The sequence below is a fragment of the Dermochelys coriacea genome, chromosome 4 (genome assembly GCF_009764565.3).
Source record: "Dermochelys coriacea isolate rDerCor1 chromosome 4, rDerCor1.pri.v4, whole genome shotgun sequence".
Classification (NCBI taxonomy): Eukaryota; Metazoa; Chordata; order Testudines; family Dermochelyidae; genus Dermochelys; species Dermochelys coriacea.
In genome coordinates this window covers 86,622,017-86,641,007 of record NC_050071.1, presented here as the reverse complement: position 1 = coordinate 86,641,007, position 18,991 = coordinate 86,622,017, and the positions used below count along the sequence as shown (strand labels likewise).

Sequence of the window (18,991 nt, the reverse complement as noted above, 5' to 3'; positions counted from 1 at the left end):
AGTCCCTTATAGACCATTTCTGTGGGGAAAGGGCCTATTTTCCTTCAGAATAGCTGTAAAGGCTTCTGGGGGCAGAAGCATAGTTGTGGTAGTATCCACTCTACCTGACCCCCTTGGATAATTTAATTATCAAGCTTCCATCCAATGTGACTGCACAGAGTTGCACATACAGTTACCTTTATATAACTGGATTTGATCATGAAACAAAAACTTCCTTCTTGTTCACCACAACTTTACTTTAACATCTTCGCAAGTTACCTTTTACCATTTCCACAACTCCCAAATGTTTACTTTCCTCCAAACCTTGTATTATCAATTTTTGCAAAAGCTATTTGTAACTTTTCACTCACTTCTTTAAATCACTTGCTCCTACATTTAATTCTTTAAGGTAGTGCAATTTGTCTGTAACAACTTAGCCACCAAGTACAATTATTGCTACACAGCTGCCTTAACCTGTGCTGTCTTTACCTTGAGACTGTTCAAAAAGGCAGTAAAACATTTGTCTCCATGGATCTTTTACTCCAAAAATTCCAGTGGAATACAGCAGACCTCTGTCATACTTTGTCCAAAAATAACCAAAAACATTTCACATAAGTATCCAAAGTACCCTCGATTAAAAGCTCAGAAAAACAAAGTGTGGAAAGGCAGGGGGAGAGGAAGAGGAAAAGGTGGAAAGAAACTAATTAAGCTGGTCAGGTCAGTTTAAAATATAGACTACCAGCAGCAAATTAAGTAAACTGAGAAAAAGAAGAAAAGGATATAGTTAGCTCTGGGTTGAAACAGTAGGGAACCCTTACCTCCAGGTTCTCATTCTGGCTCTGGGAGAAGAGTGGGGGTTGTTACCTGCTCCTGCAAACCCTGCCATTTTGCACTTTGAAACTTTTTTTTCCCCCTTTCTCTCCACTCCCCCAGGACCAAGTCCCAGCTCCAGTCTCTAAAGATAGTCTGTTAACTCTGCTTTTGACTTTAAACCCTGTTGTGTCAAATCATCTTTAAACACCCCTAACTAATTTACAACCCTTCAGCAGCCCTTGCTGAAGCAGCATCAAACTTGAAAGATTACTGGCAGCTTCCCATAATGCTGCCTTTATTTCAAACCTCTCACAAGCAGACTGAAGTGCCTCCTTTCCCAGGAAGGCATTCAGTCCCAATGGGCAGGGGCCTTCTTCCACTGCCCATATACCAAAGGAGCCACCCCCCATCCCTCGGGGACCCTTAACACTTCCTCCATTTCCTTTTTAATCTCATCCCAGGTTGACCCCTGTACCTGGTATGGGCCCCTGTTATTCCTTATCTATTTATCAAAAAAAAATCCTTTACCTTGGCTTGCCCACAACTACCATCACGAGAGTTTGCTATATCCCCTCCAAGCAGCTGCACAGACTGTTGGGGAGGGGGTCTTACAGGACTTACTCACCTATCTGATGCAATGCATTTGAGTCACGGCACCAAGATGTTAGGGGCTTATTCCTTCACCCGCTTAGTTCCCTGGTCCTTCTCACATGAACAGAGAGCAACAATACCCAAAGTCCAAAGGTGCAAACAATTCGATGTTTATTGGGGTGAACTTCCAGCAAGCATGATTCCAGTTTCCTTCCTTAGTATCTCCCTTCCCAGCTCTGACACCACAGAGCCTTACCTGTGTCTGTGTCCCTGTTCCCATTCCCCGCCTTAGCAAAACATGATTCCAATTTTCCATCCCCCCCCCTTACTTCCTGATTGACTGCAGACTATATAGTAAAACTTGAGTTCTGCTTAGCTATACCTCAACCAGTCATTTTACTGAAATTTAACTAACCAATCTTAACATATTGTAACATGATTATTTAACCAATTATATCCCACCATCTTAATTAGTTTACACCCAGCAAAATTAATTATACAACAGACAGAAACAATCACAGAACCACACAGAGATTATACAGACAAACAATAGCAAAGTGGGAACTATAATGACAAAACAATACAGAAGTGAGGATTTCACAACTACATCTATAAAGACATAAGGGTTTCCAGCTGTGTCTATTGATAAGTGAGTTCTTGCCAGACAGGATGCTATCAAACTAAGTTTCCTTTTACATCTTCTAGGCACTTCCCTTTCTCTGGAGACGATAGGCACTATCAGGACAGGGTTGTATTCCTAACAGCCCAATAGCACCTTATTTCAATGTGACTAGTTTGGAATGTGAGGATGTGACCGGTCGCTTCCCAGCTTATGGCTGCCTCTGCTGCTTAGTCAAAGATCTTAGCCTAAGAACAGGGCCTCAGACTGTCACAGTAAGAGAAGGCCCTTACGCTGGCAGATAGTGATTTTGATTCTTTCTTTTATACCTCTATAACTAGCTAAGTGATAAGAATACACCTAAATTCTTAGAGTATAGGCCTTTACAGATAGGCCTGAATATCTATATCCTAACAGGGGACATTGGGCAGAGGAGATATGTGGGGCGGTCACGTGTCCTCCCCTTTAGATTGTGTAGGGTGACCAATTGTAGGGACAATCCCAATATTCAGGGCTTTTTCATATATAGGCACCTATTCCTCCCCACCTCCTGTCCCGATTTTTCACACTTTTTATCTGGTCACCCTAAGATTGTGCCCCCTCCCCCCACAACTAGGGGGAGGCAAGAGTTGTCTATGCCTTAGTAGTGCACAAGGCTAAACAACTGAGCCTTGCATTACATCACTGGCCAAACAAGGAGGATTGACAATGCTCCTTTGCCCAAATCGGCCATCACCAAGACACATCTCCTGGGATTAATTTCTAACCCAGGTCCATAAAACATATTAACAATATAAATACAGTATTCCTTAAATATTTCCTATACATATCTCTTTCAATAATTATTAATCTTAACAAGTTATGAGATTTCTATAGGTACCTTACATGTTACTCTTTGTGCATAAATATTCTGTAAGACGTATTTGGTTTAGTAAGTTTATGATGTCTGAGGTGGGAGATGTTTGCAAAGAATAGGGGACTCTTTACCAAGGGATTTGTGTGTCACAGGACCAATGCCATATGTTTCTGTATAATAAATCTGCAGCTTCCTTATCCTCTTAAAAATCAGATATCATTTGTTGGGTTTATTAAATTTATTTTCTGTCAGGCAGGACATCTTTCATAGTAAATAGCTCCATTTGTACATTTCCCCAAAATCCACTTAAAACAGATGTGACCCTATTGCAGAATTCATGACAACTTAGTGGTTATGGTGCTTTAATAAATCTCTAACGGCAGGAGCCTAATTTCAGCTCATTTGACAAAGATTTAATAACATAACATAACATCCTTTCTATTGCTATGGAAAGTAGCCATTTTTAAGAGTTGTTTTCAATTCTTCAAGAATGTTTCAGTAATCAGCACTAGATACATAGGAGTGATTCATAAGAGAAGAAGACACAGACAGTGAGAGTTAAATATAAGACAAATAATATTACATCATTATGGACAGATTAATATGGGATCCTTAGAATCTGAGTCTGGTGGTCTGAAGATCCCAATGCAACAGTGAGGCAGTAAGAAATCAATACCTAAAGTTTTAAAATATCCACTAATTTTCAATGCCTGTTTTGAGATCTCCAGCTGAAGAGGGATACAGGCAGTTTAAAGCCACCATTGTGCTCCTCAAGTCTTTGGGCCACTGAGGTACTGTTCCTGTCCCTGCTGTGAATTAGAGAAGCTTAAAAGGGATGTTTGGCCATCTGGGGAGCCCTTATCCTGCACTTTTCCCCTGGTCACATGCACTTTGCCAGCAGCTGGGCTGAGAAATGGCCTGAGGCTCTGAGCCTTTGAAAGGATGTTAGTGGGGTAGCAGTGTGTAAGTGGGAGAGATAGCGGAAGTAATTCTAGGCAGCCAGTGGAGCTTCAGAGAAAAGTCTTTGCAGGAAAGTTATAGGTCAGATTATGGCAGGAACTTCCCCTCCCTCCTCAGTGCACCACTCTCTCCCTAAAAAATAAACAAACATGGCACTATGTTAGATTTCTGACTGTAGGGAGAGGTTAGAAGGCAGAGTTCTAATGGATCTATGCCCCTACTCCACTTAATTCATGCTGATTCATGATTTCCATTCTTTCACTCTCCAAAGAATTTAACAATTTGAAGGAAAAGGAAAACTATTAGAATAACCGCTAGTTCATAAACATCAAGACATTTCTCACAAAGGATGATTAAAGAGAGGGCTTTTTTGCTTGGTGTATTGCTGGTAGCTAGGATAGTGTTCTTTATTCAATCATGAATGACCCAGCAAAACCCTTATTATTTCTTTGCTTGTTCTTTATTTGGGTTGTATAATTTGTATCAAGTGAAACAAATTCATTCTGCTCTGTGTTGTGGTTCCTGTCTAATGATTGAACAAATACACTGATCTTTGTTCTACAATCATGCATGAATACTAGTCTGCTCCAGGACATGTTCAAACCTGTAGAGGAAACAAATTAATACTAACAGGCAATGCAGGCACAGCAAGGAACACTTAGCAGCTTGTGATTTCACTTCCAAATTGTACTTTAAAAAAAAATCCATCTGAACTTGTTCTTTAAAAATAAAGGTTTTACTTATTTAATAAGAAACATGGGATCACATTTGAGTTAAAAACACTTTACTCATACATTTTAATGCAGTCCACATTGATTATAGACAAAGAAAAACACGGAAATGGGGGTGGGGGAGTTATACTTTATTTGCATAATGCCACCAATATATCAGGTGCTTTTCAAGCAGCTAGGAGGACAAGGTCCTGGACCTCAGGAGGTTACAATCCAAATAAACAGTGTGCAAACGCATGAAAAAATATGCAGAAAGAGGGTTGCTTTGTGTTACCGGGTTGTCCATCAATCTAGAGTACCTTTCCTCATGAGATTTCCAAAAGGGAAAGGGAAATGGCTTTTTCTGCCACTTTTGCATTCAAATGTCAGGAATATGTCCTAGCTCAGCTGACGAGTATTGTTCGCATTCTCATAAGTTAAAAGCCTTGATTTATCCTACAGCAAGCTCAAGAAAACTGCTGAAGATTTTATCAGCAAGTTTGGGAGCAATCTATTTTTTTCCTGCTAGAGAATTTACTATTTAAGCCTTCCATGTCTTATATTTACATTAAGTGCAATTTGATCAGCCTCAGTAGGGCTTCTTTGAATGCATTAAGTAATCTTCCTTCCTTTTTCCTCTTCAAAATACTACGGGTAATTTCACTGTTATCCAATGCATCAGATGAAGTGAGCTGTAGCTCACGAAAGCTTATGCTCAAATAAATTTGTTAGTCTCTAAGGTGCCACAAATACTCCTTTTCTTTTTGCAAATACAGACTAACACGGCTGCTCCTCTGAAAACTGTTATCTGTAATATCATTCATGGCTTGGCAGAAAATGAACCCTCCTCAACTCAGGCTTCTGAAAGGAATTTGAGAATTCCAACAGGAAAGAATGCATTTCTAACATCTCTAGAAACCTATCTTTTTGTTTGAAAAAACAAGCGTTCATCTTCACTCTACTGATTCAGACTTATAGATTGTGCATGAGGAAGATGCAGGATCACTTTGAGTTTAATGAGAAAATTGGTTAGAAATAACTGCTGGAGGCTCTCTTTTGATGTTGAATATATCATATTGTACATATGTGTATCTTCCTGTCTTCTGTGGATTTTCTATGTGACTGAACTTGTTCTACACTAGTATGTTGAAAATGCATCCAGTCCTGTGACTGGATCTTTTAAAATATTTTTTCTTATTGCTACAAAAAGCATAAGTTTAAAACCCATTGTAGAATTTAAGCTAAAGTTTGTACTGCAGCATAGAGATGCATATGAACCACATCTCATTTATTTATAGGCTTTCCTCTAGCCCTCATCAGCCTGGTATCTGAATGCCACACATTTATGTATCTACTCTCAGCAGACCCTGTGAAGTTAAAGTAAATGTCACACCTGTTTTACACGGGTTCAATGTCACACAGTGAATCCATGAAAGAGCCTAGAACAAAATCTAGATCTCTTTATCTCCAATCTGCTGCCTTAATCACAACACCTTCCTTCTTTATTTCCCAATGTATAGTGTGTGACCCGAGAAGGAATTTAAATAGTGAATAGCACTGAGCAGGGCAGGACACGGGCCATCAAGTAAAACCCTGGAGAGATACATGAATCCCCTGGGATTGTTGCAAGAACTTTCATAGTAGTGGCACAGGAGCCAGCAAAGAGAGCTGAGATCAGGGGAGTTTGATTGGATACCTGCTGGAGGAGAAGGGAGGCAAGCCCCTGTTTCTTAGTGGCAGAGTGTGTGTTCTCAAGAGTGTCTGCTTGCTTGCTGGGTTGCTTTCAGTTTGCAAAGTGTGGTAAGGGGCAGTGTGTTGTGAGAAAAGGATCACAGCTGAGCTTTGATTAGGGGACCAGGCTTTCCTAATCAGCAGGCCTATAAAGGCAGCAAACTGGTCAGCCAGCAGCACATGAGCCAGAAAACAACTGAAAACAGGGGAATTTGGAAAGGAAGCTGCAGGGGGGATTTTGTGTATAGTGTGGGTTATCTGTTGACAGAAGCTTAGGATGGGAGGCCATGCCTGTTACAGAGGCAGCAGGGGTAGTCACCCCAACAATGGACAAGACAATGAAGATGGAGGATGTACATTATTCTGGAGAGGATACCTGAAAGGTGATTCATTTGTATGATGTGCTGCCTGATAGATCTGATGGAAGAGAAGATCTGAGGTTTTGAAATGCAGGTAGAAACTATGGTTGAGTTTTGAAGGGGATTTGAGCTGATGATGAAGGAAAGGCAAGAAGAGGTTGAAGGGGAAAACTCAAGACTTGCAGATGCAAGCTGGACTGGACAACTGTGAGGGTAGACTGCTGGGTGAATTAAGTGGCCAGTGGAAACATGTGCTTACAAGAACCAGTCAGAGGAAAAGATCAGCAAACACAGGAGACAGAGCCAAGGAATAGGTTTGCTGTATTGGAAAATGAAGGGGGAGAGAGAGAGAGAGAGAGAGAGAGAGAGAGAGAGAGAGAGTCACTAACAGAAGATGGGAGAGCAAGGAAGAGTGGCTAGCCCTACAAAAAGAAAACCAGAGTTCAGAGCTACAGGAAGACAGAGGATGACTCTCAGAAGATTGCAAGTGAGAACAGAAGACAAAAAGACTTGCATCCAGAAGGGGCAAGGCTGGAGAATCACACCAATACCAGGAATTCAAGAGCAATGAATAAGTAATAACCACTACAGAAGATCAACATTATCGCCTGGAAACTTCTTGGGAGACAATCAGGATCCATGGGGCTGCTGTCTATCAAACTCTTGAGGCAGAACTTCCTATGGTCTGTGTCCACAGCAGGTCATGGGATGTGTAGTGCAAATTGGTTACAGCTGCTGTTGGGTGGCAGCCTGGAGCTCTCAGTTGCCTAGGAGCTCTACTAGCCCGAGTTCCAGACTTCTGGGGCCTTACACTGAGGATAGGGTGGAAATTAAAGATAATCTAGGTATAGCCCACCACCTAAATGAATACTTGGCCTCAGTTCTTAAGAATGAAGAGCTTGGGCACAGTGGCAGGGTGTCTAATGAGAAAGAAGATAAGTAAAAATTACAAGATCCAAGGTGGAAGCCAAACTCAAACAACTTAATGGGACCAGATCAGAAGCTGTGGATTGTCTTAATCTAAGAATATTAAAAGACCTGGCACATGCCCAATAGCAAGGATGTTTAATGAATCTGTAAACTATAGGCCATACCCCACTGGAGAACTGCAAATATAGTACCTATATTTATGAAAAGGGTGGTCGGGGAGAAAGTGGTATGGGAAACTATAGTTTGACCTGAATTGTATGCAAGGTCTTAGAACAAATTTTGAAAGACAGAGAAAGTAAGGATAGAGAGGTAAACAGTAACTGGGATAAAATACAACATGGTTTTACCATGGATAGATCATGCCAGACCAACCTGATCTCTTTCGTAGAGAAGACAACTGATTTTCTAGACAAAGGAAATGCAGTAGATTTTAAGGTATTTGAATTTCAGGAAATCATTTGATACAGTTTCACGTGGGAAATTATTAGTTAAATTGGAGAAGATGGGGATTAATATAAGAATCAAAAGGCGGATAAGGAAGTGGTTAAAGAGGACACTACAGTGGGTCATAATGAAAGATAAACTGTCAGGCTGGAGGGAAGTTACTAGAGGAGTTCCTCAGGGATCAGTGTGGGGACCAATTTTATTTAACATTTTCATTAATGACCTTGGCACAAAAAGTGGGAGCGTGTTAATAAAATTTGCAAATGATACAAGGTGGGGTGGTGTTGCAATTATGGAGGAGGACCGGAATATCGTAAAAAAAGATTTGGATAACCTTGAAAACTGGAGTAATAGAAATGGGATGAAACTTAATAGTGCAAAGTGCAAGGTTATGCATTTAGGGACTAACAAGAATATTTTTTTTTATGATCTGGGGACATAACAGTTGGAAGTGAAAGAGGAGGAGAAAAACTTGGATGTATTGGTTGATCACAGGATGACTATGAGCTGTCAATGTCATGGGGCCATGGAAAAAGTCAGATGCAATCCTAGGATGCATCAGAAGAAGTATTTCCAGTAGAAATAGGGAAGCGTTATTACCATTATACAAGGCACTGATGAGACCACATCTGGAATACTGTGCACAACTCTCTTAAACATGGACGAGCAAAGAAATTCAAAGTAGAACAGGTGCAGAGAAGGGCTACTAGGATGGTCAGAGGAATAGAGAACTTACTTTACGAGATGAGGCACAAGGAGCTTGATTTGTTTAACCTAATGAAATTAAGGCTGAGGGGAGATATGGTTGCTCTCTATAAACACATCAGAGGGATAAACACAAGGGAGGGAGCAGAATTAAGAGCCAATGTTGGCACAAGAAAAATTGAATATAATCTGGCCATCAACAGTTTAGGCTTGAAATTAGGTGAAGGTTTCTAACCATTAGACCAGGGGTCTCAAACTCAAATGACCATGAGGGCCATATGAGGACTAGTATATTGGCCTGAGGGCCGCATCACTGACCCCACTGCCCTGGCCCTGCCCCCATTCCAATTCCTTCCCCGAAATCCCCACCCCAACTCTGCCTCCTCCCTGCCCGCAGGGGATGCAGGAGGGGTACAGGGGGCTCAGGGCAGGGCATTGGGGTACAGGAGGAGTGTGGGTGCCCCAGGGGGTTGGGGTGCAGGAGGGGTGTGGCGGGGGCTCCGAGCAGGGGGTCGGGGTGCAGGAGGGGTGTGGGGTGTGGCAGGGGGTTGGGTGCAGGAGGGGTGTGGGGTGCAGCAGGAGGTTTGGGGGGCAGGCTCTGGCCCAGCATGCACTGGGGGCAGGGCAGGCTCCCCGCCTGCCTGCCCTGCCCCCAAGCTGCTCCGGGAAATGGCCAGAACCTGTAGGGGGGGGGGCACATGGGTCTATGTGTTGCCCTGGCCCCGCCTCCAGGCACCACCCCCCGCAGCTCCCATTGGCTGGGAATGGGGAACTGTGGCCAATGGGAGCTTCGGGGGCAGTGCCTGGAGGCACAGCCAGCGCAACACCCAGACCCCGTGCCCTCCCTCCCCCAAGTCCTGGCCACTTACCGGAGCGGCGTGGCGGCAGGGCAGGCAGGCATGAGCCTGCCCTTGCCCCCACTGTGCGCCAGGTGGGCCGGAGCCGCTCTAGGTAGATGCTGGGGGGGGGGGGGGCAGAAGGGCCGCGGGGAGCTGGCAGGCCACAGAAAAGAACCCTGCGGGCCGCATGAGGCCCTAGGGCCACGTGTTTGAGACCCCTGCATTAGAGGAATGAAGTTCCAGAACAGCCTTCCAAGGGCAGTAGTGGGGCCAAAAAAACCTAATTTGTTTCAAGACTGAGCTTGGTAAGTTTATGGAGGGGATGGATTGATGAGGTTGCCTATAATGGATTATGGCCCATTGGTTATGCTATTAGCAAATATCTCCAACAGCCAGAGATGGCACACTAGATGGGGAGGGCTCTGAGTTACTACCAAGAATTCTTTTCCAGTGCTCTGGCTGGTGGGTCTCACTCCAGGTGCTCAGGGTCTAACTGATCATCATATTTGGAGTCTGGAAGGAATTTTCCCCCAGGTCAGATTGGCAGAAACCCTTGTGGGGTTCTACTACAGCATGGGTCCCTAGCTGATATGAACTAGAGTAAATGGTGGATTTTCTGTAACTTGAAGTCTTTTAAATCAAGATTTGGGGACTTCAGTAACTCAGCCAGAGGTCATGGGCCTATGGAGGAGTGGATGGATGAGAGTCTATGGCCCGTGACATGCAGGAGATCAGACTAATTGATCATGGCTCTAAAGTCTATGAGAACATCTGTTTTGTGGTGGGGGAATGAAAAGGGCAGAGCCTGGCCCTTTTTTTCTTTTGGAGTTAGAGAGAATGTGTACAGCAGTTTGCATTCAGATCTGTGTTTTGATTCATACTTGCATAAGGATATCTGAGGTTTACTATTAGTTTCCTTAAATTAAGGATTTTTTTAATTTTAATTATCTTGATGCCATATGAATCAACCATCACCGAAATAATGACAGGTTTCAGAGTAGCAGCCGTGTTAGTCTGTATTCGCAAAAAGAAAAGGAGTACTTATGGCACCTTAGAGACTAACAAATTTATTTGAGCATAAGCTTTCGTGAGCTACAGCTCACTTCATCGGATGCACCCAAATAAACATGCTGCTCTTCATCTCCCTGGTCTTCCCCTTCCCAGTCACACATTCCATCACCCTGCCAGGAGAAGCTGCTTGTGCTAAATCAGTGCATCTTCAAGTGTCCAAGTTCTGCCACCTCCATGGATGACCCTAACTACTTTCTGGACTGCACTTGCCAAGATCAGATTTCTGTCAAATAGCTTTTCTGCTACTGAACCTGCGGTTAGGAATTTGCTGGCAAAAGCAAGTCAGGCTTTTAGTACTTTACGTCTAGACATATTGATTGTGAGAAAAGATAGAATCCCTCTGCTATCACAGGGTGTAAAATGAGCATAACCTGGAGCAGGGGTTCTCATGACAAATTTTTTGGTGCCTCAGAGTGCAGCTACCAACTCTTGCTGGTGACTGTTCTGACAATTTTTGCTAAAATACTTAATTAACTTTAGGAAAAACAAATAAATATGCACATCAAAATCTTGTAATTTATTTATTGCTGGCTAGTAAGTCTGCTGCTGTGAAAAGTGATATTTGTATGTTTGTTAATATTTTTCACAGCCTCCCAGCTAGCTACGAAGTCTGTTGTGAAAAGCGATATTAAAAAACATACAAGTATTACTTTTCACAGCAGACTTACTCAGCCCTGGCAAGCCTGGGTACAAATTAAGCCCTGGATGGGGAGGTGGACAGATAGGCAGCAGGGGCCAGGGACGATGAGGGGTGGGGGAGGCAGAGGGGAGCCAGAGCCTGAAGCCTGGGAGATGAGGCCCCAGGAAGGAGCTTGAAGCCCCGTGGCCATAGCATAAAATGCTGCAGCCAGGGGCTGGGGCCCTGTGGCCAGGGGACGGGGCCAGAGCCTGAAGCCCTGAGCCTGGAGCCTGCCACCCCACCATCCCAGGGCTGAAGCCCGAGCCCCACCACCCCGTGTGGAACTCAAGGCTGCCTGCTCCTCCAAGGTTGTGCCCCAGGTGTCTCCAGAGTGGGCAGGGCCCAATTCCTGCTGGCAGCCCCCGCAACCAATACAAGGTGGCACATCCAGGAGCAACAGGGACAGGAAGGGGCAGCTGCTTTGCAGCCCAATCACTGCCCAGGAGGCTGTGGCCGCAAGAAAAGCCCCTGATGGCCGCATTTGGGAAACGCTGACCTAGAGTCAACTTTCATATTTTTTTTAAGAGACTATTGGGGAAAATCATGTTGGCCACATCTACCTATTTTGGCTTGTTCTAAATCCCATATGAATTCCACCTCTTCTATTCCTATGTCCCCAGTGAATGAAAGGTGACAAACTAAATGGGATATTACAGAATTTGCTTACTGTACATGATGCAGCTGCAATATATAGCTGACTAGTTTAAAGTCTGAATTATGCTGAATATGATGACAGAACAAAAATGCTCAGGTGCTGGGCATAATATAAGGACCTAAACAGAACTGGCTAGAACAGAGCTTCAGAACAGAATATAGAGGTAGATATAATATTGATTCTAAAGAACATACCCAAGTAAGCTGCTTTAAAAAAAAGTTATGACTACTCTAAAACCTCTGCTATGGCTCGATTCTGTAGCCAGTCAGTTACACTTTGGAGACAATAGGAGTTCTGCATGAAAAGTGGCTTCAGCATCAGCCCTGTATGATAAGTGGAGATGGTAATGACACCTCTAATGCAGGTTACTCTATACTTTCCATTATAAGATCTTGTTTTCTGCTGGTTATAACTTTGCCAAGCTTCAACTGTTTGGGCTGAAACTTTCTATGCTAGATATCTGCCTGAGGCTAACTTTTTTATTATTTATTTATTTATTTATTTATTTATTATTAAAGGAAGAAGGGTGGAGGGGGAAGTTTGCAAAAACAGTTTAGCCATTTCCTAGAATGAGATTAGGGAAAAACACATTGCCCATGTTAAACAAAATTATTACAGCTGTTCAGCTGAAAAGCTCTAGTATCTCCATGTTTTGGAATAGGAACTTGAAAAATACAAGCCAGGAATGGTATCTTTTGCTTTTCCTTGAAAAAACACCCACTCAAATCTGGCCAAATTATAAGCTTTTGAAAACTGTTAGTTTACACATGCTCAGCAGAGACTTAGACTTTTGCAGCTCAGTTCTCTAATGACTCAGTTTGCCTTGGGCATACTTCATTTCACAGCTACAGGGGCAGAGTAGAACTTTGCCTGAAATTGCTGCTTCTGGCTGTGAGAGTGGACATAAGGACTGAGAGCAGGAAGGCTGTCTCTCCTGTGCTTATGAGCACTCCCCTGCAACCCCCCAGGCAGTGTTGGGGCAGAAATTTCCTGACTTGAATGCTGAAGGGACAAGAGCCAGATTGGGGGGACACAAGAGAGAGCAGAGTGGAACAAGGACACTGGCTGGGCAAAGAGACTTGGAGTGAAATCCAGGGGCAGGGAGGGATGCTACACTGAGATTGGATGAGGAGCTGGGGGTGGGAATTGGGACTGACTGAGCAAGGAAACTGGGACAAGGAGCCTGGGTCAGGGGAAGACTGTGGCTTGGAATGGGAGCCTGGATGTAAGTGGGCAAGGACAATGGGAGTGGAGGGAGGATTCTGGGAGGATCTAGACTGGGACTAGTTGGGAAAGAATCTCCAAGGAGGGGGAGAGCCAGGACTGGAAAAGGAACAGGCTAAAGGGACAAGTGGTAGAAGGGGGCAGTCTTGTTGGGGTGAGGGGGTCACAAGGGTTTATTACCTGTAAAGCATGCTATACTTCAGAATCTAGACTGAAAGTCAAAATTCTGAAGACTCAGCATTCCTCTGCTGTCTGCAAATATCTGTGAAACCCTCTGGAAAAGGGAGTGTTCCATTCCCCCTCTAGTCATTAGTTCACATAGAAGATAACCTACTGCTACTATCAGTTACCCTGTGAACTCAAGTGACAGAAGTCTGTGCTATGGATCTAAAGGTTCCAACCCTGCTGGGTGTTATGATGGAAATGGGTTCAGCTTTTCTTTAAAATTACACACACAAAAACTACATTAAAAGAATGTTAAGTTTGCTAAAGCAAGCACTCAAAAGCTAGGAAGTGCCAGAATTAAATTTGCCCATGTAACCTTAATTTGGCTCCCCTGTGCGTATGTATTATGATACAGTCTTTAATTACAGAATCATACATTATATTTTCCACTGGACCCCTGCACCATTCAGTGCACAGCATGTCCACTCATAGGTGCTGGAACTAAGGATGCAGCATGGTTTGAAATTGTTTTAATCACATACAGAGTTTATCGTTTGGTTCAATGGCTCTCAGCATGCCCAGTATACAAATTGCTCCAGAATCATTAATTTTGGGTGCTCAATTTGAAACAACTAGGACCTGATTTTTCAGAGTGCTTTGAGTTATATAGCACTCTGTATGTTCAAAGCACAGCTCCCATTGACTTCAGTTGCAGCTGTGAGTGCCCAAGTCAGGCACCCAGAAAATGAGGAACCCACAATTAGTGGCCATCTGTGAAAAGTTTGGTTTAAGTGACTTGCCCACATCACATAGGAACTATATGGTAGCAGCAGGGATAGAACCCAATTTTCCAGGGCAGAACTAAAGGGCCTTAACCACAGGACCATCCTTTTTCTTCATTCAAGCTACTGCCTCATTCACTACACATCTTTCAACTTCTGCAGCAAATGACACAGGACTCCTACATACAACACCTTCATTCTACACAACCAGGATTAATTCTCAGAAACAGTCCATTCTGTGCACTAAACGAGGCGCCCATAACATTATTTTAATGTCATTTTTATGTGTAATATATATTCACATTGCTTTTTAACACAATATAGCGAATCTATTTTGTAATTTTTCCATTAAATCCTATTTATTGTGCATAGATTTAGATATAAATGGTTTCCAAATCAAAAAAGTCCAAAATAGTGGGCCAAGTTGGCATCCCCTCCTGTACCCCATTCCCCAGAAGGCACAGAAGGTACAAATTGCACCTGTGTACCAGCCTAGTCTCTTGTGTCCTAGGAAAGGACAGGTGATTCCCACTGCTGTTGTTTCTCAGAGGTTCTGGCATTGTAGGCTGCTTTGAATTTCACTGGGGATTCCAAAGGAGCCTCACCAGCAGAGGCTACAATAGCAGTGCACTCCTCCTTCCTGACCAATACCGCTTGCTTTTGGGGAAGTTCTGGCCCCCATTGTGCCTGTCAGTCAAGTGGAAGTTCCCCCTGCTTCTAGGGATCTACTGCTAAGTATTCTACATGGGTGAAAATTGTCATAAACCCTGGGTGAATGTTGTCCGGTCTCTTTAGCAATCCCATACACGTTATTTGTATCTCCAGGCTCAAGGCCAGATTCTGTTCTCATTTATACCCATATAACACCACTGATTTTAATGAAGTTATTCCAAATTTATACAGGCATAAATGAAGCGGGGGGCGGGGGTGGTGGAGGGAGAAATCTGCCCATCGGGCTTAATTTAAATGGATTTGCTAAAAGATTAACTGGATGAATTATATTAACTAGATATTTAAACAACATTGGGTTCAAAGTCTGCTGGTCTGACCTTCATGACAACAGATTTCAGAGAATACCACCACCCATGCCATGTGTACCAAACAATTCCATTGTCTGTCTTTGCTGTATAAGGTCCTTTGTAGTACACACCATTCAGGTTGGAAGAGTGACACCTGGTGGGAAAGAAGGGGAAAACAAAAATAAGACATTCATGTTAATTAAACAAATCTGTTTTGTCTAAAAGCTTCAGGGATTTGTAGTTGTTGCATGAGCTAAAAAAATCACTATGTTGATGACAGTCTAGTTTGACAGCTGCAGGAATTTGCATTCATGGGGCTCAATGCTACTAAACAATAAAGGCTAAATTAGGGCACAATTTCAAGGGTTCTTAGCGGCTTCAAAACAAAAAGTCCTTTGTTCCTTGACTCCATTCCTTTAACACCATTAGTTCCCTGACATTTTGCCTGCTAATCTGCTTCATTAGAGAATGTTTCCAGACTTGTTAAGATCATACCTAGCAACAAGGGTATGTGGCAATGAAAACTTTGTGAAAGGAATGTGGCATTGTTCCTCCATTTGTTGTTTTGGAGCAATTGCTCTAAATCCTGCATTTACTGTCAACAGCTGGAGTTTCACATGCAAAAATAAGAATAATCACCATCAGTTCAGCTATTAAACTACTGGTTTCATATTTGTTGGAAAAATATGAAATCTCTCTTCAAGTTAAATATAGCCATTCTGGCCATCCTCCAATAGCTGGATCATCTGAGTTGCCATTTTAATGGGCATCCTTCTCTGGCTCTTTAATACATTGCAACAGTATAAGTTACATTTGTAACTGTCAAATAAATACTTTGCTATGCTACAGCCCCTCTCCCTCATTAATTTTGTTTCCATGAAGAAGAAGGAATGATTGTGATTATATAGACAATTAAACTTTTTTTTTTGCAGGATATTGTAGTGAATCCGTTTAGCTATAGCTCCAATACTAGATTATAACAACTGTTGGGTTGGTATTTTGTTGTTATTAGTAGCTAGTTGTCACACATTATGATGGATTTTAGAAAGCTGTCTTTAGGTAGAATTCAAAAAGAAAACAATCTAGAATGAGCTTTAAGGATATAACTATTGGCAAATGTTAGTCTCTCTAGGTATGTTTGCACATGTTTACACTCAACAGTTAAAAAGAACTGAAATAGAAGCAATAATAATAAAAGCCATATATTAAAATTCTTATTTAGCTGGTTGTCCATTGCGAACACTTTTTTAAAATTGAATCATGCCATATACCAGCTGAAAGTTTATGACCTGCAGATATAAAAGGTGGCTTTGATTTTCAAAAGGATAAACTGGTGACAGAACTGACATGCTCAATATGTCATACACTTTCCTTACTGGGTAGAAATAAAATAAATTTGTTAGTCTCTAAGGTGCCACAAGTACTCCTTTTCTTTTTCTGAATACAAACTAACATGGCTGCTACTCTGAAACCTTACTGGGTAGGCATTTGTTTAGTTTGCACTACTCATTCAAGCACAAACTTCCTTAGCAAAGGCATAGAGGGTAACAGGTGGTGATTAGCTATTGGACTTCTTTATTGACTTCTTTACTCTATTTCCTTCTTTTGGTGGAAATGGACACAAGTGGATTTTTTTGGAAGTACCATGAGCCAAGAATAACAACTCTTAAATTGGTACTGGGGAGCAAAAAAAGCACAATAACAAAACTACACAAATACTGTGTAACAGTCTGGACACTGAAATAACTAGACATGCAGAAGAAACACAACTGGCATATGATTTATTGATGAGATATGTTAAGTACTCAGCTCATGCAAAATAAAAAGTAATAAAGGTATGCTTTTTTTAAAGTTACACTGCCAAACCTGGCAGGCTCATGTACACACCTTAGAAGTAGCCTATTTCCATTCCTATTGTCCTCCTGATCCCTTAATTTTTTTAAGGCAAAAATTGCATTTCAACAGATTTTAAATAGAAAAACAAATTCCTACCCAGCTGGGAGACCCTATATTACCCAATCGAGAGCACTGGTTCTCCCCCCTTCCATGATTGCTAATGTGAGCATGATAAATGAGTGCTCTCAGTGCTTTCATTTCACTCTGCCTGCTTGCTTTGTTCTTTTGTGTGGGCAGAATACTGATATTTGCAAGCATTCTGCTGAGTGTTTCAGTGTTCAGTTCAGTAGTAAGTGCTTACTCAACAAAATGGCAGAATCATGGAAGGGGGTAACTTCGTTAGCAGCTTTCATCTTTAACCCAGAGCATAGTTGCTACAAGACAATATTATCACTTTAAGAGAGAGAAAGACCCAAAGCTAATAGAAACCTGCACCACAAAAGCTAGCTATCTGTGGTATTTATATGATATGAATCATAATAGTACATTAGATACAAAGAGCTGTCAAATCCTGTCATGCAGCTATTTCCACAAAAGTATAATGCTTTTGCCTGAGCTATCAGACATAATAAGAGATTTGTTTTGAGGAAAATGGACTCAGTTGACTAATAGTCATTGGTGATTCATCATACATGAAACTGTGATACGTTATCACAATCCTATGCAATTTTAGGGCTGGAGGTTCATTTAATTGGGAACAGGATCACAACTGATTTTTTTCTATATCTCAGGTTTCAGAGTAGCAGCTGTTAGTCTGTATTCGCAAAAAGAAAAGCATTACTTGTGGCACCTTAGAGACTAACATCCGATGAAGTGAGCTGTAGCTCACGAAAGCTTATGCTCTAATAAATTTGTTAGTCTCTAAGGTGCCACAAGTACTGCTTTTCTTTTTTCTATATCTGTAATTGTAGCTTTAAGTAGCACTGAAATTCAGTCCACATGTGGTTTTCCTATGATATTATACCCAATTCCTTGCACTATCCATTATGTTGATTCTCCTTCCCTAGCATATGCTAAAAGATAAAATTAATTTTGAAACAAACCTATGAGGTGGCTACAGGTAATGAGATCGGCCTAACTTATCTCAGTCCTCTCAAAGAAAGTGGTATTAAATTTTGGGAAGTGAGGGGTTAAAAAGGGAGACACTTCCTACCCCCTGACTGCCCCCCTCAGAACCACCAACCCATCCAATATCCCCTGCTCCTTGTCCCCTGACCGCCCCCCCCGGGATCCCACCCCCTATCCAACGCCCCTGTGCCCTGATCCCTAACCACACCCCCACCCCCTGACAGGCCCCTTGGGATTCCCACACCTATCCAACCCCCCCGCTCCCTGTCCCCTGACTGCCCCCACCCAGAACCTCCCCCCCATCCAAGCGCCCCCTGCTCCCTGTCTCCTGACTGCCTCCAGGGACCCACTGCCCCTTATCCAAACCCCCCCCCTTCCTTTCCCCTTTACCATGCTGCTCAGAGCAGCAGGACTGGCAGCCGCGCCACCCGTGCTGCCCGTCAGGTGCTTGCAGCCCCGCTGCCCAGAGCGCTGGTGAGCTGAGGCTGCGGGGGACAGGGGACAGCAGGGAAGGGGCCAGGGATAGCCTTCCTGGCCAGGAGCTCAAGGGCTGGGCAGGATAGTCCAGCAGGCCAGATGAGGCCCACGGACCGTAGTTTGCCCACCTCTGTACTAATCCCACCTAATATTATATGTTTTTACATCATATGTAATCAGGAGATATCATAATCACTATTATTGGTACTCTCATGAAATACCTGACCTGTTAAACCACCAGCCAGCTCTGTCCTCCTCAGCACAGTTCCCTTCATAGTTGTCATTGTCTCTGTCTCGTGTACTAAATTTCATTCCTCGGTGATCAGCCCACCATTTCACTTCAGGGTGAAACCCCCCAGTAAGGGAGTCACCAGCTGTGCCAGAGTAGTCACCACAGCTCAGCTGGTATGAGCTCTAAT

The 18,991-nt window shown here is 42.9% G+C and overlaps 1 protein-coding gene across 6 annotated transcripts in view; it reads right to left on the bottom strand.

The window, feature by feature from the left end:
- The window catches only part of FGL1 (fibrinogen like 1), a 60,336-nt gene that overhangs the window by 2,408 nt on the left and 38,937 nt on the right, over positions 1 to 18,991 (bottom strand). For 4 of the 6 annotated variants that reach the window (XM_043513701.1, XM_038398537.2, XM_038398535.2 and 1 more), the window contains exons 7-8: positions 18,799 to 18,986; positions 15,162 to 15,285 (exon numbers count right to left, since the gene is read on the bottom strand). In XM_043513701.1, the coding sequence (XP_043369636.1) occupies positions 15,162 to 15,285; positions 18,799 to 18,986 (312 nt within the window). Of the gene's footprint in view, positions 1 to 11,284; positions 15,286 to 18,798; positions 18,987 to 18,991 lie in introns of those variants that run through there. The other 2 variants (XM_043513702.1, XM_038398538.2) reach the window with 1 other exon arrangement.